The sequence below is a fragment of the Pteropus alecto genome, unplaced genomic scaffold (assembly GCF_000325575.1).
Source record: "Pteropus alecto unplaced genomic scaffold, ASM32557v1 scaffold91, whole genome shotgun sequence".
NCBI lineage: Eukaryota > Metazoa > Chordata > Mammalia > Chiroptera > Pteropodidae > Pteropus > Pteropus alecto.
Window position 1 is genome coordinate 358,400 of NW_006431910.1, and position 26,282 is coordinate 384,681.

Below are 26,282 nucleotides of genomic sequence, written 5' to 3' on the forward strand. Positions count from 1 at the left end.
CCCTGTCCCCTTGCCCAGTGTCTCCACGCCGCATGCCCTCCCAGCCATCAGTCACTTAGTAGCCTGCATTTCACTTGGTTATCAGATCGATTGCAGGGCGGGGGGCGGGGGGCAGGCGGTAGCAGTGGTCATGTTCAAGTCACCCTTATTTTACTTAATCATGGCTCCGAAGTGCAAGAGGAGTGATGCTGGCAGTCTGCATATGCCACAGAGAAGCCCTAAAGCGCATCCTTTCAGTGAAAAGGTGAGTACGGTACAATAAGACTTTTTCCAGAGAGACCAGCGACACGCAGATAATTTTTATTACAGTATATTGTTACAATTGTTCTCTTTTATTATGTCATTAAACTCTTATTGTGCCTCATTTATGAATTAAACTTTTTTATAGGTATGCCTGCGTGTATGTATAGGAAAAAACATAACATAATATATGCAGGGTTAGGAGCTAACCACATGTCAGGCATGCACTGGGCGTCTCGGAATAAGGGGAGACTCATGGATAAGGGGGGACCACTGCACTCTATGACTACACTTTGAGGCTCAGAGAGGGTCCTTGAAGGTCAGATGCAGAATATAAACCAATCTGCTCACCAGAACTGCCTGTCTCTAACCCTTTCAGGGATGGGCTGAGACCTTGGCAGATGACTGGACCCCATTTGGAGAACAGGATGCTAAAAGAAGGACATGTTAACATTGGGCAGCCACCCTTCAGAAGACGTCCCACAGCACCCCACCACCACCACCCAAATACCAAGGGCCATGGGCAACGGCCAGTCTGTCAGGCTCATCCCATCCCAAACGCCAATGACGGTTTTGGCTCTTTGGCTCTCAAACCGCTCCCTGTTCCAGGCTTCCTCCATTATCTGGTATCCAATTCATACGCGCACAGGCTCTTGGTGACGGCCTCAGAAGGAAGGAATAGGGGAGAGACAGTACTGAGTCATTTCTAATTGTAATAGGGTTGGGACCGGATTCTCTGAGTTACCAACTAAACTCCAAGAAAGAACAGCTCAGCTTTCTCACACACAAGAAAAGGGTTTGCTTCTTTTATATATACAGGGCTGTTGCCTTCCAAGGGGTCCCTTGAAAGGCCGTACACTCATTCTAGTGCCTCTTCCAGAGCTCATTCAACTCTTCATCAATTGCTTTTGGAGCCACTTTCTACCCAAACTGATCAGCCTGTTCGATTGCCCAAAGTATTCCTTAACCCCAGCATCCAAGTGATTTCAGAATCCAACTACAGGTTCCAAAATCCAACTACAGGTTCAAAAGACCAACACCTTCTCCCCTGAGGCCACTCCCAGGAACCCCAGGCACAGTCTGAGAACCGGCCCCATGCCAAGAACAATAGGCCTTTCTCAGTCGTGTTTGTTGTCCAGACACCTGCCTTCAGGGTCAAAGCTAGTAGTGTGCGTGTCCCTCCTCGCTCCCCGCTTCCCATCGAAGGGCCTGAATCATTGCTCAGACAGAGGGAGTGTGGGGCACCCCCACCCACATGCCAGACCTGGCTCTGCCTCCCCTAGAAGCAGAGCCTGGGCACTGGGACCAGCCCAGGCTCTGCTTACACCACTAATGAGTCTTAAGTGTTTGGCTTGGGCTCCTGCCAGTCCCACCCCTACGCCAAAAGTGGGGTGGGAGAGAACAAAACAAGGCTCGTGCCAGCTCAGCTCTGCTGGGCCCTGGGAGGGTGGACACCATGTGGCGTAGACCCACCCAGGGGCGCAGCCAGGCACCCGCTTGAGGCCCCCCGCCTCTCCTTCCCCTCCACCGCAGGGGCCTTCTCAAAATCAGAGTATGCGTACACCTGCCGATGGAATCCCAGGTGGGCCCAGGTACGCGCATCTTTAAGCAGCTGCCCAGGAGGCTGTGACTGACGCAGCGAAGGTGAAGTCCCACAGCGCGAGGCAGCCGGGGAAGGGAATTCGGGGCTGGGTTGCGTCATCGTGCGCACGTGCACATTCCTAGAGTTCACGGCTTTGGTCAAATTCTCGAATTAAGTCAATAGTTCCCATAACCCCAGAAAAGCAGAAAGGCTATGATGCTCTGGCCAATGAGATGACCGCTAAGTTCAGCTGCGATCTGACCTGCCGCATTTCAGTGACGGTTCAGGTCCCGCCCAGGCGAGTCCCTAGGAGCCCCCGCCCTTTGCCAAACCTCGGGGAAAGACGATGCCCGCTCTTAAAGGGCTAGCAAGTCTGGGGAACCCAAGATGACAAGGAACTAGGATGCCAATGACCAGGGCTTTGGCTGAGGAAGGCCAGAATCCAGGGGACATCCCAGAATGCATGGGCCGAAAGGCTATAAGGACCCTTTAGACTCACAGAAACCAACCCCTTGGTGAGAAGGGTGAATTTTCACCAATATCACCTCCTCTCTCCCCTCTGGCTGCATAGCTAAACTACACACATTTCCCAGTCTCCCCAGCATTTAGCAGAGAATTGAATGCCGGCCAATGGCATTCAATTCCTTCTCCCCCACCAGATGCTACGGAGGACTCCAAGGCCCCTGCAGATGGCCGAGCCACAACAGGAAAGGAGCCTGGGCTCTGAATGACTGTGAGGCACAGGGCACCCCCACCACCAACCCACCGGGACTGGGCAGTTTATTTACAGAAAATAAGCTGCTGAGATTCGGGAGCTGTTGGAATCAGCAATCAGCCTATTACAACCAGTCTACCCTCCTCAGGGACACCCAGCCCAGGAGTGCAAGGGTGGTGACATGTTCGCTATCAGAGTGAGCTCCTGGTGGGAAACCAGCATTTCCCAGCTGCGGCCTGGGGCAGGGGACAGGAGGACGGGCGCCATGATCACACACCACAACCTAGGCAGCACCAATTCCCAAAAAACTTTATTATTTTAAGTGGCAAAATGTGATTGGTCTCTGTGGGGCACCTGGTAGGGCGGAGGGAGACCCGGGGTGGAGCTGGGCTCCACCTATTACAAAAATCAAAGGCTTTTATAAAAAATGCTATAAATTGGTATCAAAAGAAAACCCAGGGGAGGCTGGAGGAAGAAGCAGAGAGGGAGGCGGGAAGAGAGCGCGAGGGGGGAGGGACCAGAACCTTCGACCACTAACGAGGGAACCCGGGCTGGGAGGGGAGGTGACGGGGGAGTCGGGAAGGTGACACAAAGTGCATAAATGTGCCTCCCCAGACGCTCCTCAGAGGTGGAGGGGGACAGAGGCTGCAGCCTGGGGCATGGGGAGGCTCCAGCTGTCTCCTCGCTGGGGACCCCACGGGAACGGGCACTGCCTGAGACTGCCGGCTGGGAAGGACCTGCGCCGGGAGGGAGAGAAGAGGTCAGGGGTGCAGGCTGCGGTGGGCGCGGGAGCTGCTTCACCCTCCTCCCCCGCACCATCTTGGCCCCCAGACTGAGCTCAGCTGTGAGGCCGGCCCCTGCTGGGGACCTGGTGAGTATCCCCAGGGGTCCCAGGACAGCCGCAGGGCACAGGGACTGTCCTTGAGCCAGGATGGAGCCCTCCTCCTCGTCCACCTCAAGCCAGACGATGTCCTATTCTAGGGACAAAATGGAGGGGAAGCCAAAGGATCCATCAAGCCTCCCGAGCTCGGCCCCATGTGCTGGCAAAAGGGGGATGGAGAGCAGAGGGGGCCTCCGCACCCCTGAACCCCACTGTCCAACCCCAGCTGGGCCCAGGGCCTGTCCTCACCGCGGTGACTCCTCAGACCTTCTTCTTCTTCAGCTTCAGGGCTTGCAGCCAGTTGGGCGACGATCCTTCTGACCTAGAATGCAGTGGGCAAAGGTCGCAAGGCAAACCTGAAGAAAGCTGAACGAAATGAAGACCGGTAGAAATAACCCCCCACGCCGCCCCCAACCAGAGGAGGCAGCCTGCGGCCCGGCTGGGGAGACCAGAACTTGGCCACCAACTTCATAGTCAGTTTGCAACATCTCCACCTAACACCCCAAGCCTCGGCTCTCTCCTCCACTAAGTGGGGTTTTCCTCCTCAGGCCAACACGGAGAGGTCAGCCGATGCTCCGAGACCAGGTGACCCACCCTGAGGATTTCTCTGGCTTGGGAGGTAACGCGAGGGGCTTCCCCAGCCCCGGGACCTTGCAGGACTTGGAGCGCTGGACCGCAGGCTCCTTCTGGCTTGACTTGCTCTCCGTCGGCTCCCCCTCCTCAGCTGAGCGGTTCCGGGGGCGCAGCTTGGCCTGAGAGACGAGTCCAGATGCAGACGTGTCAGAGGGATGGGGAGGACCACCACAGAGGGCCAGGCCTTCTCCCAAATGCATGCAGTCCCCAGAATCAGGCCCGGACCCCTCTGTAGTCCTTCCGCCTGACAGAGAGGAAACCACTTAAAGACAAACCTCCCCCAGGAGCCGGGCCACGCCTTGCATGCAGCAGGCCCTCAAAGAGACCCCGCTGGACTGAATTCAAACTATATGGCTGGACAAATAGTGCGGACTACCCACCCTATGCCTTTGTTCACTCTGTTCCCTCCCCGTGGAAGGCCTCCCCGCCCCCCAACCCCCACAGCCACCTCCTGTGCACACCTCAAAGCTCAGAGCAAATGCTACAGGAGGCCTCCTCCGATCTACGCTCCCAACCCGCACTGTTAGTTAGGAAACAACCTGAGTCTCTGAACAGGCCCAGCCCTATCGTGTACCTCCCCAGGGCCCCCTAAACGTCTCCATTTACCAGAGCTAATAAGGGACATGGCTCATGTCCCCCACTACCCCATGAGGTCTGGGACATGGAACACACCTTGTTCCTCCTTCCATCCCACTTAGCACACAGCACAGGGTCCAGAAGGGCCCTCACTAGAGAGCAGAATGACAGGAAAAATGGGAAGAAGAGGATGGAGAAACGAAGAGATGACGGAGAGGAGAAAGGCTGGACGTGAGGTGGCCAGCTGGCCAGCTGGCTGAATGTGTTTGCTGAATGATCAGATGGTACCTTCAGAGCTGACGGGCTCAGGCCAGGAAAGAGGTTGACTTTCAGCCCTTTGCTGCCCAAGGACATCCGTGTCCGGCGGTTCTGAGGCTCCTCCACCACCTCCTCGTCCGAAGACGGCACACGAGCAGCTCGTGGCTCTGCAAGGGCCCAGGGCGGGGTCAGCACACGCAGCATCACCAGGCCCCCCAACCTGGCACACCCCAGACACCGACACAGACATCAAACGACATGTCGGCCCTACCCGTTGAGTCTTGAAACAGGCGTGCGTCCGAGTTGGCCGCCTCTGACAGGCCCAGGGTGCCACCGGGCCGGATGGCCGGGGCCCGGTGCCCACGCTTGCGCCCCAGGTTGGCACGGTTCCGATACATGGCACTGTCAAGAATCTCGGTGTCCTGTTTGGGACGGCGGCAACACCATTGCCATTGCTGTCCTGTGGTCCTGCCGCATCCCACCTGAGCCCCTCCACAGTAGTCAGCTGTGAGCGGACCCCTCTGGCAGCCCGGAGCCCCCTGTTCACGTGACGCGGCCACCGCCCTTCGCCCACCGCCCACTTTCTGCCTCCTGGACTGAGATTGCTCAGGCCCTGGTTCCACCACCCGCGCCCCCTCCTCGCCCCAATAGCCCACCCACTGCCCTGGGCTCGTCCTCCACTGACCTCAATGAAGGAGAAGTCCTGACTGGGGGAGCTCAGAGGAGGGCCTTGCGGGGGCCGCCGAGAGGGCCTCGTCGGGCCCTGCTCTCCCCGCCCAGTCCCTGCAGGGTCCCAGGTGCCGTCCACCTCTTCTGTCCGGCTGGCTTCTCCATCAGGCTGGGGCCTCCAGGAGGGCAGAGAGTCCTCCTCTCGGTCAGCACCTGCCATGGCTCCCTCCTCTTCCGAAAGTCGCCTGAGGCCGGAAGCTGCTGACTCCGAGCGGGCCGCAGCCCTGGAGCTGCTAGCAGCCAGCATCTCCTCCAGCAGGCCCTGGGAGCCCGAGGGTGGCGAGCGGGCTGGGCGCCCGCCAGGGCTGCAGAGGAGACAGACCAGGGACAGTCTCCATTAGGCCGCGTCTGCCTCCCTTGAAGCCCCCTTCCTAGGATCTGTCTCCACCCTCCCCCGACCTCCTCTTCTCCCTCCTTTCCATGCTTTTCCCAGACTCCTTCAGGAAGGGCACGGTCAAGGCCTCAGACAACACAGCACAGAGGAGACAAACTGGGCCAGCCGGCCTGGCAGGTTCAAATCCCGGGTCCATCGTCTCCTGAGACGCTGGATGAGTCCCTTCACCTATAAAAGCCTTGGGGTTCTCTACAGAGTCAGTGAGGGTATGAAGAGAGAATCTAAAGCACGGCACAGTATCTGGCGCTCAGTGTGCACTATAAACAGCTACTGTTACTGTTGCTATTGTTACTGCTTGGGTGGTCGTGTTGTTATTGTTACTGTTTGGGCGGCTGCTCGCCCTGGGGGAAGCCAAACGCTGGGCCGATCTGCCTGTCTACCTTCTTCAGCCCCCACCGTGGCCCATGGCATCTCTTCCTGTGCCCTGGCCTCACAGAACAGCCAGGGCCTCTCAGAGCACCCCAGGCCGCTGCAGGTTGCTGTGCACCCAGACACTCCATTCCCGTGCCTGGACAGCTCCCCACCACCCTTCCACTCGCCCTCCCTGCCATTCACTGCCCCTTCTGAAGCCAGCCCGCTCCCCTCCCCCAGCCACCGCCCCTCCTCAGCCCTGCAAGCCCAGGGATCCACCTGTGCCAGCCTCTGCCTCAGAGTCCAAGGTTCTTTGTCCCCACTGCCAGTCTGTGAGCAACTCAAGGACAAAGACAGGGCCCCTTTTGCCTCTGTGCCCCCAGCACCTGGCTCAGGGCCTGGCCGGGAGCAGGACTAAGCAAATGTTTGCCAAGTGAATAAGAAGTTGGGTCACCTTGTACTTCATCGCGGCTTATGTGTCTTCTGCCTCGCTGCTCCCTCAAAACACAACGCACACACACACAGCACAAGGGGTTCATGTGTTGTTCAGCTGCCACTTGCTGGCACACACAGATACGCCCTGCACACACTCACGGCACACCTCATGCAGGAAGGTATGCGCTGTTAATCCGTCACTCCCTACCAACACGCACGCACGCACGCGCACGCACACACACACACACACACACACACGCACCCCACGCTCACACCATGTATCCGGGCGGGTGTGGGAAAGGCTGGCTGGGCACCGGAAGCCAAGCCTTGAGTCCCCTACCAACTGGAGGAGGAGGAGGAGAGTGAGGCAGGTTAAGTCAGTACCAGGGCGGAAGGGGGTCAGTCGGGAGAGGACGCGTGTGTCAGTCTGTCCTTCCACAAGCTGCGGACAGGTGAAAATTAAAGAGGTCTGGGGAGGGAGGGAAGGAGGGAGGAAAGGAGGGAGGAGGCAGAGGGAGCAGCAGAAGTTCAGCTGCCCTGGATGGGGGCCAAAGCCAGCTCACCCTGCTGCTTAAAATCTGGGTGACTGGGATGGGAGGGGATGACACAGGACCCCACCCAGCCCGAGGAGGCCCTGCCCCGAGCCTTGCCCCAAGCCTCTCCCCGGGGTGGGGCGGAGAGCACACTGAGGAAGAGCTGAGGGGATGTGAAACAGCGGATGGGTGGATGGAAAGATCCACAGGCAGAGCAACACCTGGCCCCAAGCCAGCGGGCAGAGGACAGTGGAAGAGCAGGAAGGGCTCTGGGGGAGGCAGGGGGAGCGGAGCGGGGGGAGCGCTGGGGAATGCAGTGTGCCACGACCCTACCTGCCCGGCTAAACCCCACTCGCCCTTCTCCTCATCTCAGGAGCATTTTCCTACCTCTGAGCACCCAGAACACCTACAACCTCCGCTCCTCCCCAGCAGCGAAAGACAGACAGGGTGCTCAGGAGCTGATGCTGAGCGCTGCCACTCGGGGCAGACCTGGGCTCCGTCCCCTACGATGCCTGTGGCCTTGGCCAAGTTATTTATCTGCTCTGAGCCTCAGTTTCTTCATCTGTAAAATGGGGATAATAGAAGCACCTAGACTTTGCTGACTTTGTTGACAGAAATATGTGCCAGGCACATAGCTAACACTTGATACATTTTTAGGATAATCATCATGATCCTCAATGCAGGTTCCTGGCCTGAGGACTTGTCTCATCTTATACCATGGACGCCCCTCGCCCCACGGGGACATTGAGTCTCCTGAGGGCTGGACTCGATCCAACCCCACCCGCACATCGCCACTCCAGGTGCAAGCCCAGGGAATGGTATGCAGTTGATCTGCAAAAAACCAGCTTCCCACTGTTTCAGGCTCCAAGATCCAAAATAAGGGAGGTCCGGGCTGGAGCTGGAATGATGAAGCGAAAGGAGCAGCGGTTGGCCTTGACCCAGAGAGGCAGGAAGAGCAGCCAGATGTATGACCCCACGGTCAGGGCTGTGGGTTCTTGTGCAAGTCACACGGCCTTGCTGGGCCTCAGGCCACTTGCCCATGGCACGAGGGGGCTGGCCTCGGTCATCCACGCCTCTTGGAGTCTGTAAGAGCCCAAAATGCCTGCAGTCTACAGGCCTAGGGGGAAGGGAGGAAAATGACCAGGAGGCCGGAGAGGGGAGCGGCAATGCACCAGCTCGTGGGGGACCCAGAAACACCGCTCCCGTCAGGACGAGGCGGCCCTACACAGAGGAGGGGAGCCCGAGCTCTCCCTACAAGCCCCCCCATGCTGGACAGCATTCCAGCCAATGACCACCACTGGAGGAACCTTTGTCCCACATGAGAACAATGAGAAAAATGTCCCCCAAGGGCCTCGCTTTATGAACACATCCACCCAAATCTGCAAAACAGGTACAGCTACAAGTCGGGAGTGTTTTTTCAGTGGTTACCACGTGCCGGGCAGATCTCTATCACTTCACGTGTGTGAACTTCTAACCCACACGACAACCCTGCAAGTTTGGGGAGTAAGTTACTCCCAGCTTACAGACGAGGAGGAGTCGGAGGGTCACAAAGGGGGGTCGCAGAATCGGGACCCGAACAGCCAGACCGCTCCGAGCTATCCTCCAGGACATCTCGTTACCAGGGGAACCTCCAAAATTTCCTTCAGAGAGCGACTTTCCAGAGGATGGAATTTCCCTAAAACAGATGCTCGGCCCAGGAGCTTCTAGTGAAGCGAGTCCCCGTAACGTTGCCGCGGACGGAGGTAACTGTTTTCTCACTCCTGGGCGTTAACGGGCTCACACGTGTGAACACACACACACTTAGTCGCTACTGCGGCCACAGAGCACACAGCATTTTCCAAGCTTGTAGCACAGCCAGAAAACCTGTGACGGAGACCAAAACGCAGACAGCTGAGGACACCCAGACTCTCCGTCCCTCCCAGTCCCCTCATAATCCCCTGACCCGGCCAGCCTCTCCTGCCACCTTGAAGAAACCGAAAGGGAAGAGCGACACCAGCTGGAGGGGAAAGCTGGAGGGCTGTGGGTCCCACCGCTTAGTGGTCTGAGTGCGGAACGCAGCAGCTGCGCCTCACTGAAGCATTTAAGATCAAGTGGGAAAGAGGCACCGCTGACTCCGTGACCTGACTCAGCTCACACCACTGCCTCCCTGCAAACTGGAGATATACTCCCTTCCTGCCTCACTGGGGCTGTGAGGACTGGCGAGGTCAGACTCGCAGCCGACAGCAGAGTTCTCCAAGTCCCGGGAAGAGAAACTGGGCCACCGCGGGGCGACCACATTCCACCGGCACCCAGATAGTTTCCGGAGTCTAACGTTTAGAAAGGGAGGCTCAGAGACATCCCGGATCCCAGGAGCCTCTGGACTCAGTCCTGTGCGCGCACCCCCTTCGCTGCAGTCCCTACCTCTTCCCCACCTACAGCCCGGGGTCCCCGGAATGCTCCCCCTTCTCAGCTCCCCTGGGCATCGTCCTGGCCCTAGGGTCTGTCCACTTCCCCTACCCCTCTCCCCTCCTCAAATGCCTCTCCTGACCTCTCCACTGGCCTCCCCCTCTTCCCCCCAGACCCTTCCTGGGCCCTCCTCACTACCATGAGCCCCTCCACTTATAACGCAGCCCCTACCCCTCTCCTCCCTCCCCTCCCCTCCCTCCCATGGCCGCTGAGAAGCTCCGGGGTGGGAAAAGTCAAACTTCCTACTCAGTCAAGAGAATAAAACTGAATCTCAGTGGATGGAAATGTTAACGAAACAGATGCAATGCCCTGTCCTACCCTTTCCAGGTGTGAAATCACCTCGGTCTGTTTAGAACACAAAAATCCCTGAGACAGACTGTGGGTGGCTCATAAAACTACCAGTGTGTTCCTCTGGAAAGTTCTTTTTCAGCAACTCTGTTCATGGAGGCCAAGGTCATGGGGCCAGGGGCCAGGTCCCCATGTCCTTCAGGTTCTTAAACTGTTCCTTCTTCTGGACTTTGAGACAGGGCAGGCAAGAAGCACCGCATCCCTAACCTCTCAAGAGACAATGAGTACCGCTGTCCACTCTAGCACAGACCCGCGGCGGCTAAGGCCAAGAAGACACAGGGTCCTCCATCCCACGCTCACGAAAGCATCAGTGGTCCCTGGCCCAGGAGCGCCTGTGGCTTCAGCGTCACGCGGCCTGGGGAACGGCCGTTGTGCATGAGAGTGGAACCCACCAGAAACCACCCAAAGAGGGGACATACGCTATCTCCTCCAGCACAGCCACAATACAAAATCACCAAGGAAGCTTCAAGCATGGGCTGCAAGAGTAACACCTCAAACCTCACGTTCATCGTTTCAAAAAGGAAGTCACCTGTACGCGTGTCATAAAAGTCCAGTTAAAAAAAAATGTAAAAGTAAAAATTCATAATCCAAACCATCTCAATTTCCCAAACACTAAAAGTCCTTAGAGAAGGAAATTTCTTCCCTCCCCAGGAAAGGAGCCATTTTTCGGACAGCCACCGCACCTCCCCTCCCACGCTGGGATGGTGTTCCCTTACCTGGCTCCGAAGCCAGGGGCTTCTCCCGTCTCCGTTCTGCGGTCCTCAGGGAGGGTCTCCAAGGAAGGGGAGGAGTCATCTTCTCCCTGGGTCTCTGGCCCGCTTGTCTCGCCCACCCCCAGCTCCCGGGCCTCCACAGGGCCTCTGGCCTCCAGGCCAGTGCACAAGAGGCCATTTTCCCTGAGGCCCAGCTCTGGGTGCTGGCTGACCTCCCCCACCCCGCGCTCCCTGGCTTCACTCGGGGCCCCAGAGAGCCCCAAGTCCTGGGTCCAGTCCACCTGACCCACTCCGCATCCCCGGGGCTCCTGAGAACCTCCGGCCTCTGGGTCACATGGCACCTCCAGATTCCTCAGACCCAGATTGTTGCCCCAGTCCACTTGGCCCACCCCAAGCTCCCTGGGGCTGCAGCCAGCCCCTGCAGCCACATTTCTCAGCCCCAGGTCAGCTGTCCAGTCTGCCTGTCCCACGCCTCGCTCCCTCGACTTAAGGAACTCTCCAGCCCGCACACCTGACCAGTCGGTCTGCCCCACGCCACTCTCTCTGGCCTGGCTGTGGCCTCCTGCCTCCCCCACCCCAGCCAAATCTCTGGCCCTCACCCCGACGTCCGAAGTCCAGTCCTTCTCCCCGACCCCACTCCCCCGGGGCTCCTCGGACCCTCCAGTCTCCAAACGGCTGGCCAGGTCCACGTCTCTCAGGCCCAGGTTGTCTGACCACCCCATCTGTCCCACGGTGTCCTCCCTGGCCTCACTCGAGCCGCTGGAAACCACACAGCTGGACACTTCCAAGTTCCTGAGGCCCAGCTGGTCAGTCCAGTCCATGGGCCCGGCCGAGGTCTTCTCAGGAGACACAAAGTGGCCGCCTTCCATCTTGCCAGAAGGGCTCAGGCCAAGACCACTCAGTCGGTCATTGCCAATGACGCCAAACTGATGGCACCTCTCGGCGGCCTCCACGCAGAAGTCACCACTCCAGTCTCGCTGCCCTGGGCTGAAGGGCACCTCTGGCTGGGGGACAACACCGAGGCTGAAGTCACCAGCCCAGCCTCGCTGCCCCACCTCTCTGTCTTCCTGGTCAGCAGCACCTGGGCTCTGGGCCCCTGCCTGCGGTCGCCCCTGCAGCCCTCCAACCTCCTGGCTGGCACCGCTGCTCTGCCAGCTGCTCTGGTCTCTCTGTGCCAGTGCCCCATCCTGCAGCTGGGGGGTGCTGGGGCTGAACAAGCCCCCTGACTCCCTCTCCTCAGGCTGGCCTGCACCCCGGCTGGCCTCGCCCGGGCTGTCTCCGCCGCTCGGAATCTTCTTCTCGAACTCCTCATCCTGCTGCTGAGCTTCCTCCGGGCTGAACCCGCTGTTCAGGGCTCTCCTTCCGAAGCCTCTGTCCTGGGGGCTGAGGGCCGTGGGGCTGCCGCTGATGCTGTAGTCCCTCATCCAGGCACTCTTCCCGAAATCCTGGTCCTGCTCTGCCCCCCGGCTGCCGTAGGTGCCAAGTGAAGAATCTCTCTTCCCAAACTGCTGCTGGTCGGCATCCTGGCTGCTGTACCTGCCCGAGACATGGTCCTTCTGCCCTACTTTCTGGCTCTGCTCGTCCACCTCCTGGCTGGCATAAGCACTCAAAGAATCTCTCTTCCCAAACTCCCAGTCCCCGAGACTCCCAGCCCGACCACTGTAAGTACCCAAGGAATCCCTCTTCCCGAATTCCTGGTCCTGGAGCTCCGCATCCCGGCTGGAGTAAGTGCCCTGGGAATCCCTCTTTCTGAACTCCCAGTCCTGAGCATCCGCCTCCTGGCTCTGCTGAGTGCCGAGCTGGGCTGGCTTTCCAATCACCCAGTCCTGGGCCGCGAGCCCCCCCAAGGCAGACGCTCCACTGCCATCTGGACTGCCCAGCTCCATGTCCTCCTGGCCAATGCCACACCTGCCAGCCCAGTCCCTGGCGCTCCCTTCCCCCATGCCTTGCCCACATTTGCTGGACCAGTCCCTCTCTCCAAGGCCTGGGTCCCCTCTATGGCAGGTGCCCCCAAGGCCATAGTCCTGAGAAATGTCCTGGGACCAGCTGGAGGGGCCAAAACTGCTGGGCTGTGGGTCTGCTGCAACCCCAAATTCAGTCTGTAGATCCTTCTGGGCCCAGCCAAGGAGTCCCTGTGAATCAGAAAAAGAGGGAGAGACAGAGAAGCGATGCTCAGAGTCAGTCGGGGCGGGAGTCCATCCAGAATGAGGGTCAGCACTGCCCAGCGCCCCAGAGCCGCACCTTGGCAACGGAAAAGCCTGGGTCTGCTTCCCAGCTGTGTGACCTTGAGCAAATCACTTAACTACTCTGGGCCTCGGGCTCCTCATCCTTAAACAGGGATAATTCCTACTGCAAGAGTGGTTAGGGAGAACCAAACGAGATCACCAAAGCCAAGCACTCAGCACAGTGCCTGGCACGCAATCCAGGCCATCGACCCCCCCCGCCCCCCGGTCGTGTTTACAGGCTTGGGCAACACTTGGCTCCCAGCCAGGAGACAAGCTGCCCAGTGCAGTGGGCTCCATGGGACACGGGTGTGCGGTGCACTTTCAGTGAGGAGAGGCCAAGGCTCAGGGCCCCTCCACGGCCTCCCTGCCAGGGTAGGATTCCACCACCACCACCCTCTCCTAGCCCTCAGTTCCCAGCCCCACCTTCCCTGAGGGCCCTCTGCCCAGCCGGCCCCAGGAGGAACTCTCAGCCCCGGGGGAGGGCAGCGGGAAACAGGAGGGACAGCCTCTGGCACAGGCATGGGACCCAGCCGGGACTCCCTGCACCCCACACCCCATACTCCCTGACTCACGGCGGCGGGCGGGCGAGGCCTCCCAGCCTCGTCGCGCAGGGCCGCGTTGGCCAGCAGCCTCTCCAAGACAGACACGCTGGGCTCCCCGTCCCCAAGCCGGGCCATGGTCCCTGCCCCCTACACCCGCCCCGGGCTGCTGGGCTGCTGGGTTCGGCGGGCGCCAGGACGGGGCCGGGCCGCTCCCTGGCCTGGACCTGTCCGACGGCTCTGGCTCTGCTCCGGCCCACCCTGGCCCGCTCTCTCCCGAGCAGCTGCAGCTCTGGCGGCCCCGCCCAGAAGTCGGTTGAGTCACCCACATCCCGGGACAGACACACCTACTGCAGGAGCCAGCTCCGGTCTTAACTCCTTCCTGCTCCTCCTCTTCCTCCCCCTCCGCCAGAGGGACCCCTGGCTCCTCCTTCTTTACAGCCCCGCCCCTACCAGCCCAGGCTGGGCTAGAAAAATACACTTCAAAAGCCACCTGGACACCAGCCCTTACTCTCAGAGGCAGCTTGGTAGGAGAAAGGGCACTGGGCTGAGAACCGACACTCCTGTGCCCAGGCCTGGCCACCAACCTGCTGGGTAACCCTGCACAAGGCTCCGCCAGCTCTGGGCCTTGGCCGCCTGTCTACAGGGCAGGTCCTGAGCTCAGTGATAATAACTGTCATAAAAGCCAACCCTTACTAAGCACTCACGAGGAGCTGGGTGCCATTCTCAGCACTTTACAGGTATCATAGCTCATTGAGTCTTCGCAATCACCCTGAGGTAGAGCTCATCCTTATCCCCATTTTACAGATGCAGAAACTGAGAGGCACAGGTGGAAAAGTAACTTGCTCAAGATCACACCTGGGCAAGTGGACGGCACAGCCAGGAGAGGAACCCAGCCAGTCTGGTTCCAGAGCCCACACTGTGACTACACGGCGTTGCCTTGCATCACGCTGGTCCTAGCAACGGACCAGACACTCACTCCGTATGTGCCAAGCACCGAGCTGTTCCGCCATCTCATTTTACCTGCAGTTCATCTCCAAGAGGCAGCTGTTGTTATGGAAGGACCCTGAAGCTTAGAGGTTACGGCACACCCCCAAGAGCACTCGGCCAGTGGATGCTGGCACCAGATCCGAGCTCACACTAAACCCTAAGCACCGTCCCGCGGCCCCTGCCCTGTCGGCTTTGCGGGACTGCGCAGACGTGAGGCGCACGTTTACAGGTGCCTTGCTCACGGCTGTGTCCCCAGCTCTTGACACACAGAATCCACGCTGAAAGAACAAAGCCCATCAAAGCCATGGCTTCCATCCACTGATGTCCCCACCTTCCCCCTGCCCATCCTCACCTCAGAGCAGGCACTTAGGGTCTGTGCATCCTTCAGCTCAGATCCAGCTCCCCGCCTCACACTGCCAACACTGGGTGGTGGCGAAGCCAGGAGGTCGTCCAGCCAGTGGGAGCTGCTTTCAGGGCCTGCGGGCTCGGGGGACGCCCTACAGGGGTCTTGAGCCTCTGTCATGGGTTGGGTGGTCTCAGCCCGGGCCAGGGTCACAGCCTCCTCTTTGGCAGGCAATGCCTGCCTGAGGTCAGGAGTGTCAGCAAAGAGGACACAGGGTTGGTCAGGGGGTGCTGGCTGCTGCTGCCCCAGGACCGGCTCCAAGACAGGCAGGGCGGCCTCACTGGTGGCCAGAGGCAGCAGGGACTCCTGTCCAGCCAGGGGCTGCCGCTCCTCGCACCTCTCCTCCGCCTGCAGCAAGGCTGATTCAGGTGAGGCCCCTGCTGTTGGTGCAGGATCAAGGGGACCAGCCGAGGACGGAAGCTGACCTTCCCCATCACCCTTCTGGACTGGGTAGATGCCATGATCATCCGCCTGCACCCAGGAACCAGGCCTTTCCGGCTCCTCTGGAGCTGACTGGGCCCCTCGCCCCTGCTGGGACACTCCCTCCCTGCTGGATGCAGCCCGGTCACCAGCCTCCTCAGCCCCAGCCTCCGCAGCCTCAGCCTCCGCAGCCTCAGTGGCTTCAGTGATGGGGGAAGGGGGTGGAGAGTCTAGCCGCCACACCCCTAGACCAGAAGGCCGAGTGGGGAAGGTCCACTCAAAGGACTGTGACAAGCTCCAGTTGGACTCTGTCCCACTGCCAAAGGGACGATGATCCAGGGCCGACTGGCTCTCCTGGGTTTGGGGCAGGTCAGCCAGCGAGCCCCCCAGCTTCTCCTGGTCTTGGCCGGGTGGCCGGAGCAAACCTTCAGAAAATCGGCGCTGAACCAGGCTGGCGGGGCGGAGGTCTCCGTCAGCCCTGGCCACCTCCTCAGCAGATGGAAACGTCCGATCGAGATCCAGGAACTCGCCCCCATCTACCAGGGGCCTCGGCGAGGCGGCTAGAGGCTGCTCTGGGCTGTGGCGCCCTGAGACCTTCTCCATGGGAGAGCTGCCAGGGCTGGGGGCCTCTGGGACCTCGGCAGCAGGGAGCTCTGGGCTAGGGGCATGACGAGAGCCCTCCTCAGGCAGGGCCACAGTCAGGGATGCTGGAGTCACGGGAAGGCAGGGAGAAGGCCGAGAAGCAGCAGGGCTCTGGGCTTCTTCTGGAGGCTGAGAGTGGCGGGGAAAGCTCTCAACGAGTGAGTGAAGTCGGGAAGGCCCAGGGCCTGGGCCTGAGGCTTCGGCAGGGAGGCCTGGGCTGGCAGAGCCTCCATTCTCCGAGTTGGCACCTGGACTTGAGGGGACCCAGGACTTGGAAACCTGCAAGAGAAAGGTCAAGAGCCATCACTCACCTTTTAGGTGAGTGGGAGAAGCCCCTGCCAACCCCATATGGACAGCAGGTCAGCTGCTTCCTCACACTCTCATTCCATAGACAGGAAGAAGAAAGTGGGGGGCCTCTCAGGACAACTGGGAAAAGGCCCCAAAGATGAGTTAGGACTTCTCAGGGTTCTCAGACCCCTCCTTTAGGCCCTCTCCCAAGAAAACACATCTAACCTTACAACCTTGGTCACGTGGTATCACCCACACCGCTTCAGGGGTTCAGGTCCTCCCTCCCACTCACCCCAAAGCTCATCCAAGGAGTCCATGGTTCATGGGTCAAGATCACTGGCTTCGTAAAGGGAAAAGGAAATGAGGGGATCTGACCACCCCGTCATGCGGGAGTTCTGCCTCAGCAGGACTTTAAGCCCAGCAGAGCCCCAGACCAGCTCCCAGGGGTGGCTCAGGATGGGTGCGGAGCTCCACCCTGCTCTGTGTCCCCACAGAGCTGCCGGGGATGCAGGCAGGCCTCAGGCTTCGGGCACAAGCACTAAGGGACCTGAAAGCTCCTGGCATGGAGTGACCCCGGCACTGCCTCTCATAAGCTGTAGCCCCCACACACACCCTATATGGTGGTCGCTTGGTGTGTGTGAGCCTCAGCCGCCCCTTCTGTTCACTGGGGCTGGTGGCAACGATGTCCCCCTCACAGAGTCAGGCAAGGAATATTTAAATTTGTGCACGTGGCCTCTCAGGACAATGGAAGGTAGGCGGAGGAGGAGGGCAGAGGGGCATCAAGCACCCGGCACTCCACCACTCTATTCGGCCTGGCCCCAGAGAACGAAATGCGGCTTGCTCTATCTGACCTTTGGTCAGGCTGACCCAGAGGTCACGCTTCCCTTTGCCACCCCCTCCAATGGCTGCTGGGCCCAGGCAGAGGAAGGCATCCTGCTTGCTTCTCAAGGCCCCTTCCACGGCCTCTGTCCTCCCTCCTCTCTACCACACTCTAGTTTTAAAGCTCTTGCCCTTAAACTACATCACCCGCACTAGGGGACAAGCACTAGTTAGAGTCCCTACAGAACCCTGTCATTCCCTGAAAAGCGCAGCGCCTGGATCGCCGCAACCCTCCCCGGCACCACCCTCGCTATACTCCGCAGTGATTCCAAGAGCCACAGTCAACCCGTCCAGCACCCTGGCTCTGTTCCTGGACGGCCTCTTCCCCGATGACTTCATGACCCGCCTCTCCCCGAACTCTGTCCTCATCAATGAGCAGAGCCCACTACCATCTCAATTTCAAGTGTGCCGCTCACTCGCTCCCACCTCCTACGTATCCAGGTGCCTTTTTCAATCTCCCTACGTCCCTTAATCCTTCAAGCCCTCTGGCACGCACAGTCGCTAACCCTCCTTCCTTGTCACTGTTCCCCGGTCCCTTCTTGCCCCCGCTTCCCTCTTTACCGCCATTAAAGTCACTTTCTCACACAAACCTCAACACCATCCTTCACCGTGCTGTTTCGCACACAGCTCCCCTACAGTCCCAGGAGATGCGTTCAACCTGTCTCCTCAGACCTCAGACACCTCCTCCCACCTTCTCAGCTGCTGGCCTTGCTTCCCCATTCCCTGAGAACAGAGAGGCCATGGCAGCGGGCACCTGCACCCCCACTACCTGTGTGCGAGCCCCAGCACTCTGCGCCCCTCCTCTGACTGTGCACCGTCCTTGCTCAGAGCTGAGGCCAGCCCCACCCCTGTCTCCTGCGTCACTGACTTTCTCCTCCTCTCCCGGATCACTTCTATCAGCACACAAACTGCTCTCATTTCTCCTGTCTTAAGAAAGAAAGAACTCTTGGCCTTACCTCTCTCTCCAGCTACCACACGTTTTCTTGAACGGGTCACATCTACCTTCACTGTCTACCCTGTCATTTGGCCCATTCTCACCTGAACCCACCCCAGACAGGCTTCTTCCTTCGCCTTGCCACCTAAATGCTCTCGTCAAGGTCACCATGTTTCCCTGTAGCTAGATCCCCTTCTCAGTGCTCACCTCGCTTGACTTCTGAGCAGCATGGCTGACCGCGCGCCCCGGCTGATCACGCGCCCTGGCTGACCGCGCACCCCGGCTGACCGGGCACCCCGGCTGACCACACACCCCGGCTGATCGCACGCCCCACTCCAGCCTGGAAGCGGGCTCCCTTTGGCCTCCATGATCCCACTCTTCGCCATCTCGCCACTGCTCCATCCCATCTCCTCCAAACTCTTCGCTCCTGTACCTCACCCGCTCCCTTGGTGATCTCGGCCAGTCTTAACTACCATCTGTAAACTGACAGGTCCCTGGAATGCCAGATTCAAATTGCCAACTGCCTACTCAGGATTTCCACGTGGATGTCTAAAAGGCACCGCAGACTCAGCCGATGCGGACGCCAACTCCTCGCATCTCCTCCGATCCTGCCTCACGCTTAGAGGAGTCCCCGTCTCACAAAATGGTAACCTCGTCCTCCTGGTAGCTGTCTTAACAAAGAAAGAAAGGGTCACATCTACCTTCACTGTCTACCCTGTGAAGTCCAAAGCCCTGGCATCATCCTGGATTCTGCACTCTCTCTCTCTATTATCTATCCATCTGCAAATCCTGTCCTCCCTGCCTTCAAATTCCATCCAGAGCAACCACTTCTCGTCATCGGGCCACAGGCTGCCTGTAGGGTGTAAGCCACCATCACGTTGCTCCTGAATTATTCCAACAGCCCCCTGGCTGGTCCGTGCTGCTGCTCTTAGTTCCCTGCAACCGAAAGGGCAAAGTGACTCTACAACTAAACCAGAGCACGTCCCTCCTGTCCTCAAAACCCCTCGATGGCTTCTGCCCCTCACTCAAGCTCAATGCGATCAGTCCTCACCTCTCTGTCCTCACTGCCACCCAACTCCCCCCTCTTGCTGCGATCCGGACATCCTGCTTCCTTGTCAGGAAGGTACCAAGTCCTTTGTCGCTGCAGTTCCCTCTGCCAAGGACGCTGTTCCCAAAACGTCCACACAGCTCACTCCCTCACCTTCTTCACTGGGAGCCCTTCCCCAACCGCCCTCATCCCAGATCTGTGTATCTTGGTAGGTGTCCCCCGCAGTAGTCTGACTGCGTATCTGCTGGCTCACGAGCATGTCTGTGCTCGTGTCGGCCTCTCGCATTAGGAGGTGTGCTCCCAGAGAAGGGGGACGGTGTGTGTTGTGTTCTCTGCTGTTTCCCCAGCTCAGTAAACATTTGCTGGATGGACACGCAAAGTCAGGTCCCCACTGCCGGGCAGGCAGGGCGGCCTCTGTGAGCAAGGGGACCAGTCTTTACACCGTTTACTCAGGAAAGCAGGCTGACCATCCTCCCAGCACACTGTGGGGAGAGGTGGGGGTATAACAGGAAACCCCCAAGAAAAGACTTCCACTGAACCCTGAGAAGGCAGCCCAGTTCACTTATCACTGGAGTCAGATAGTTCAGATGCCACCTCGGCCCCTGCGTTAAGTTACTTAACCTCCGTGAGCCCTGGCATCTCACCTCTCACGTGGGACCAATGGGGCCCCCTAGCCAGAGTGGCCACAAAAACTGTTAGTCAACGTTCCTGGAACATGCCCAGCACACAGTAGGTACTTGTTCAATAGCAGTTGTTACCAGTTATAGATAATTACTGCAATCAGTTGATAGCAGTTGATAGCAATTATGGATAATTACTCTTTCTAAGGAGCAGCCTCATGGCCTGACCACACCTGATTGACAGCACTGGCCTAAGAGTTGAGAAATCTGAGTCCCAGGGTCAGGCCCTGGGCGAGTCACCTCCTCCGTGGACCTCAGTGTCCACATGGGAACTACCAGTAGGTGGACAAGATAATCTCAGATGGCCCTTCCAGCTCTGAAATACTATAATTCTGTTTCATAACAAGGTAACTCACGTTGGTAGGTGGCTCCGAGCTGGCCGGCTGAGCCAGGTCCCCCTTGAAGGGCCGGTCCGAAGTGGGGCTCCTGGGAAGGAGAAAGATAGGAAATAGAAGTACAGAATGGAGAAGCCTGTCACAGATGAATAAGGGGACACGGCCATCTGATAAGAGTCTGCCTAAGTGACTTTAACAATACCCAAAGTCACCCCCCACTCAGTGGCATTTTCTACTGAGCCCTGCCTGGAACCACTGGGGACTGAAAAGCTGTGCAGTTTCCTAAGAGAAAGTGCCCCAGGGGACAGTGCCTGTTCTGTCCCTGCACATCAAGGGTTAAACTCCCCCAGTCCCTTTAGGAAAAGTATCCTGTATGCCCAGACCCCCCCAAGGGTTCCCTCAAGGACAACCCTCCTTCCCAATCCCCTAAGGGGTTAATGTTCTCCTCCAGCCCTGAGAGCACAGCTGGTCTGGCTGCCCTGCCAATACTTCTTGAAGGATCAAAGAGGGAGGGAAAGGGGGAGAGTGATTTTCCAAGGCTGAAGTTGTTCCTCTTAAGCTCTGCTGGAGCCAGGGAGGAGAGAATAGAGGGCTGAACCCAGCCTGGGAGCCCTGGCCTGGCACAAAGAAGGGTGAATGGGGAGCCCTGCCCTCCAGGCACTCACAGGTGAGAGGAAGACAAGGCTGGAAATCAGGGTAGGGCAGGGGCCTGCAGCTTTGGGCTCAGCCCAGACCATAGCAGCCCTGCCCTTCACAGCAGCAGGAAGGGGAAGGGAAACTCTGGGCCCAGTAGAGCCACCAAGGGCCCAAGAGGCCAACTGTGCCTCAAGCTGGCTCCACTGCACCGGAAGATGGCCTCCATGCAACTGATGGCCTGAGATCCCTCAGCCTCTTCCTCCAGTGCTCTGTGCCCACTGCCCCTAGGGGCACCTCCTTGCCAGCCTTCCCTCACACTGGCACCAACTTTGGAGAAGTTTATTCCATGCAACAGCCTCCAATCTGGCTGTAATCTGTGCAGTGCCACTAGCTGGCCTGGCATCAAAGTGTGTTCACGTCTTATCTCTCCCATCAGACTCCTCACGGGCAGCCATTCTTATCCTGACACACACACACCCCACCCCACCCCACCCCACACCACACCATACCACACCACCCCACCCCCAGCACCTAGCACAGAGCTCCACCCACAGGAGCCAGCAGTTAAGAATACATGCTTTGAAATCAAATAGACCCGAATTCAAACCCCAGCTCTGTCTCTTACTTGCCGAGGAGCCATGGGAAGTCACTTTTGAGCCTGTTTCCTCATCTCTAAAATGGGTCTAATACTCCCTTCACTAAACAGCACGGCTACAGCTTAAAAGAGGTAAAGTTCAGCTCTCAGGATAAAAAACTAGTATTTCCATACTGTACGTTTGAACTCTACCCCAAACACACGACTCTGTAAAGAGAATTACAATGCTAAAGAGAACACAGTCACGATCACACTGGCCACTGGCGGAATGCTTTGTGACTTAGACGAGGTTCTGCCTGCACTCATGGTACACAACTAACTTAAAAGTGAAGGTCACAGTCCCAGATGGGCCACCCACTTTGTCCTCACCTCTCCTTGGGGGTCTGGCTGTGCTCTTCCAGGCACTCTGTAGATTTTGCAGGCCTCTCCTGGGACCATCCCCTGGAGAAGGTCCCACCATCCTCATCCCTGGGACCTGCAGTCACGCCATAGGTCCTGGGGCCATATCTCGAGCTGCCATCATGGTTAAAGGTTAGGCGGGAGCCCCAGAGGCGGTCAGGACTGGCAGGGACCTCCTTGCGAGGCTGCTCCATTTTGGCCAGGATCTCTTCCACCGTGGTGGCTGCGAAGCGCTCCGAGGCTGGACGGAAGGGGGCAGGCGCCTTCCGCACGCCCCCCGGAGCGGCGCATCGAGCCGGGGGTGTCAAGGGGGGCATCTCTTCTCTCCCAGCCTCCTCTTTCTCAGTCTCTTGGGTGGCTTCTCCAGGAGAGGCCTCAACTGCTGGTCTTGGTGCAAAGGGAAGGGGACGCTTGCTGCCACCATAGGGCTGGGGTCCCGCCAGCATGTTCATCTTCCGTGCAGAAGGCAGCTCTGCCAGGGGACCCCGGGGGGGCCGAGGCCCAACAGGCACCAGCAGGCTGGGCTTGGCAGGCAGAGCTGGCTTGGCAGGCAGGGCCCGGGGTTTGGGCTTGACAGGGGGTTTGGCCCGAGGGTCACCTACAGAAAGATAAGGGTTGGTTGGGGGTGTTACTGTCAGAAGAACAAGGAAGCAGAACACCTCCCACCCTATAAATTCAATGTTCACATCCTTCTAGGCATAAGTCAAATGTCACCCCTTCCATGAAGTCTTCCTTGATTTTTCATACACATCTCAGAAGCATCCTCCCCTATCTCTAAACTCCCAAAATGTTTAGTCAATCTCCCTAATAAGTTAAACCTATTTAAAGGCCCAGCTGTCACCTTCTCTCTCCCTGTACCCTACTTTAAACCTAGCACACCTTCTTTTCAAACAGACGAACAAACGAATAAGCAAATGAGCCAATAAACGAATGCCTACCTACCCACATCAAGCAGTCAGCCCACCATCTGCCCACTCCAGTCCAGTCTCCTTACATGGCACTCCACTATCCTGTGATCCATAGTAAACTTTTTAACCCAGCTGAGCCTCCCTACTCTGCCTCCTGGCCACCCCTCCCCAACTGCACACCTAGGCCACCTCCCTACTGTCATCTCGCCAGTGATCAGGATTACAAACTTACTATTGACCTAACCCACACAGAAGTCAATCTGCTACAGGAAAAAACACAAGACCAGAAATCTACCTTCTATATAAGGCATTCCAGAGCCAAATAAAAGAGCCTGGAATTACTCATGGCCACATGTGCACACCCTCTCTCCTCTGAGCCCCCATCTCCTCCTCTTAAAACGCACACCTTTACCTACATCATCTAGGAGGTTAGCCTCTTCTTATCTGCTAGAGATCTGTGACCTCAGACGGTTCTGAAGGGTCTCGCCAGGGACTGAGAACCTTTCAAACCATCCTGCATGTTCTCAGCAGCCCTCCCTCCCTCCCTCACCACCTCGACAGAACCGTCACTCGCCCAGCCCCCCCAACACAGAATGGGGGTTCAGCCTCTGTCCCTCCCACCATCCTCCCAGCCACCCTGCTCCACCCTGCACCCATAGGCACCTGGCTCCGGGCCAGCAGAGACCAGCTCCTCCTCCATCTCCCGGGGCGGGGAAGCCATGGTTTTGCCTTCCCTGAGAGCAGACACTTTCATCACATGCGGCAGAACCTGCATGAGAATTGGGAAGCAGAGGGGTGTGAGCTGGGGTGGCCAGGACCCAGGAAGAGAGAGAGAGAGAGGAGGAGGTTAAGAGAGTTGGGCGTTGGCAGTAAGCTTGGTGGAGGGAAGTCTCCTACGCCAAGCAGAGGCAGAGTGTGGGACAGGAAGAGGGAACTTCAGAGCGGGGTGAGGGAGGTCAAGACAGGTCCCCAGCAGCCACATCCTCAACTCTTCCCAGATCGCGCTCCAACTCTGGTCTCCTGACCCCAAAGTCCTGGAGCTCCAGGGAGCTGCCCACTTTTCACTCCTCTGGGGAGCTCTCCTAGACACCCCACTTACCGTTCCCAGGGCACCCCTTGGGTCCGGCAGCCCCGGTTGAGGTATCTACTCAGGGGCTGAGCAAGAAGGCCCCAAAGTCTGAAGTCTCTCTGTGAATCACCTCATGGGAGACGGGAAAAACCCGCTCCTCCCCAACCTGGGGCTCCACCCCACTGCCAGCCTCCCCCTTCCCTGCTCACCCTCCTCTCCTCCCTCCCTCCTGCAGCTGGGAGTGGTTCCCTCCTTCCCTCTCCTCCCTTCCCCCTCCTCCTTCCACATCCCTGCCCCACTCCCGCCTGCCTCAGAGCTGTCTCATCCAAACACGGAAAAATAAGGAATAAGAAGTAAACATCTGGAATACATTTTTTTCTTTAATTTCTCAATCGCTTTGGCTTCAGCTTGGAATTTGATGAGGTAAAGCCAGGGCCTAGTCCTGTTGCCATAGCAATGGCCTCCCACTGGATTTCCACAGCAGCGCCAAGAGGAAGGAGGAGCCCGCCCGGGCCTGGGCTGGGAGAATGGGACAGGGCTTGAGAACATCCGGGGGGTGGAGTGGCTTGGGGGGAAAACTCCCCGGGGTTCCCACTTCCAGAACAGTCAGGGTGGGACAGCCACAGTCTGTGAACTGGGGATGTGTGAGCAGCTCTCACCAGCTTGGGGCTGGCCTGAGGAGTTTTGAGGGAACAGAAGAAGAAATTTAAAAGCAAGTGACACAGCCCTAAGGTAGAAACCAAATAGGTGTCCCTCCTCTAAGCCTGTGCCAGGAACAAGCTCTGGGGTCTGATAAACCGGGATTCAATGCCGGGTGGATCTACCACTGTCTAGCTGTGTGCCCTCAGGCATAGTGCTTTACTTCTCTAAGCCTCAGTTTCTCTATGTGAAAAATGGAGCTAAGCAGGGTCGGGCCTGGTTAGTACTTGGAGGGGAGACCACCTAAGAAGACCCAGTTCTGTAGGCGTAAAAAAGAAGGGATTGTAAGCTGACAAGGTCCTTGCAATTTGTGAGGTCAACCAAGGGTTGCCTCACCTAAAAAAGAAAAAGAAAAAGAAAAGAAAGATGAAGTTACTGAGACTGTTGGAAGGCTAATGGGAGATCATACATGCAAACTGCTTAACATAACGCCTAGAGGGTAAGTGCCCAATGAACACTGGCCATTATTCGTGCAATTCCATACAGTGTCACCAATGAGCTAAGATCCTTAGTAGCCACCGCCTCCTCTCTCCAGACCATTCATTCCTTCATACATACAGGCCCCAGGCATGTCACCTGTTCTTCAGATGCTCCACCACCTCCTCAGTTCTTATCTTGACTCCTGAAGCACCATCCCAAGCCTGGGGGACAGAGCCCTGTCCCTCTTGTTCCAAAAGAAGGGAGATATTTCCCATTACAGAGCACAGAGCCCGAGAGGACAACCCAACCTCCTCCAACCTACAATGGGCACTGCCTTCCACAAAGTCACTAATCCAGCTGGTCTGGGAAGACACCAAATGCTAAGAAGGGCCCTCTGAGGCCCAACCTTTGCCAAACAAACCCACCCCTCACCTTTGACCCTGCCCCAGCTTGTTTCAAAGACGGAAGAGTTTGAAGAGGGTAGAGAGAAACCCAGGACTGTCAATTCCCTTGGTCAGCCGACTTCCACGGAGCACTGCTCCCTGTGGGTGGGGGAATAACTGTGCAGAGCCAGCCCACGTGTGCGTGGGGGAGGGGCACATGATAGAAAAATAAAATTAAAACACAAGATTGTCTCCTTGTCCTTGAACATTATTACAAGGGACATGGTGTGGGTGGGTAGAAATGGGGACAAACTGGCTCAGAACCGAAAAACTCTCTCACCTGGGAGCCTGATGGGCACTTCTGCAGTATGAAGGGGTACAGCAATGAAGTGGGGGCTCGACTTCCCCACTTGAGGAGGGGCCACAGCAGCACAGAGGCCATGGCCAGAAAACCCAAGTGACCAAGGCCATAGCCAAAAGCTGCAGAATCACAGCGGCTGAGCACTCCCCTCTCCAGGAGTCCGGGGTAGACTAGCTGACCCGCGAGAGCAAAGGCTGCCACAAGGGCTGGGGAGAGGCTGGGCACCTCCAGCCCGGGGCAGGGGACCAGAGAGGCATCGGCACGGGTGGGGTCGCCCCTATGGACCCCGGGATCTCCGGCTGTATCTGGGGCCAGAGAGGTCGGCAGGGACAGCACGTAAATTACTGGAGGGAGGGCCAACGGGAAGACGGAACAGCCCGGGGCGAGGGCCGTCTGGAGGGGCCCGGTGGGGAGATCTGGACACAGAGGGGACAGCAGCAGCCGAAGTGGAGGAGGAGAAGAGAGTGGAGGAGGAGGGGGTGGCAGCGACGGAGGACCTGAGCGCGGGATGTGAAGCAGCCAGCGAACAGACAGGGACTGGGCAGGCAGACGGGGTGGGGGCGGACTGAGCGGCTGAGGGCGTGCCGAGGGAGCCGG

The 26,282-nt window shown here is 58.2% G+C and overlaps 1 protein-coding gene across 1 annotated transcript; it reads right to left on the bottom strand.

Annotated features, from left to right (window-relative positions):
- Window positions 1–2,829: 2,829 nt before the first annotated feature.
- On the bottom strand, window positions 2,830–24,013 carry TNKS1BP1 (tankyrase 1 binding protein 1). Its single transcript, XM_006905993.3, has 12 exons — window positions 23,853–24,013; window positions 23,417–23,522; window positions 21,816–22,443; window positions 20,237–20,306; window positions 14,939–16,330; window positions 10,836–12,964; window positions 5,570–5,918; window positions 5,156–5,306; window positions 4,915–5,051; window positions 4,012–4,169; window positions 3,667–3,739; window positions 2,830–3,274 (listed from the first exon to the last, which is right to left on the bottom strand). Exons 2-11 carry the CDS (start codon window positions 23,505–23,507, stop codon window positions 3,679–3,681), a joined length of 5,166 nt encoding a protein of 1,721 aa, XP_006906055.1. The 5' UTR covers window positions 23,508–23,522; window positions 23,853–24,013; the 3' UTR covers window positions 2,830–3,274; window positions 3,667–3,678.
- Window positions 24,014–26,282: the final 2,269 nt, after the last annotated feature.

Excerpts from the sequence above, each read along its gene's own strand:
- TNKS1BP1 (XM_006905993.3), bottom strand. The coding sequence starts at position 23,507 with ATGAAAGTGTCTGCTCTCAGGGAAGGCAAAACCATGGCTTCCCCGCCC. Across the intron at positions 22,444-23,416 it reads CTCTGCTGGCCCGGAGCCAG|GTGACCCTCGGGCCAAACCC; the intron begins GTGCCTATGGGT and ends ATCTTTCTGTAG. Across the intron at positions 4,170-4,914 it reads TGAGCCCGTCAGCTCTGAAG|GCCAAGCTGCGCCCCCGGAA; the intron begins GTACCATCTGAT and ends CTCGTCTCTCAG.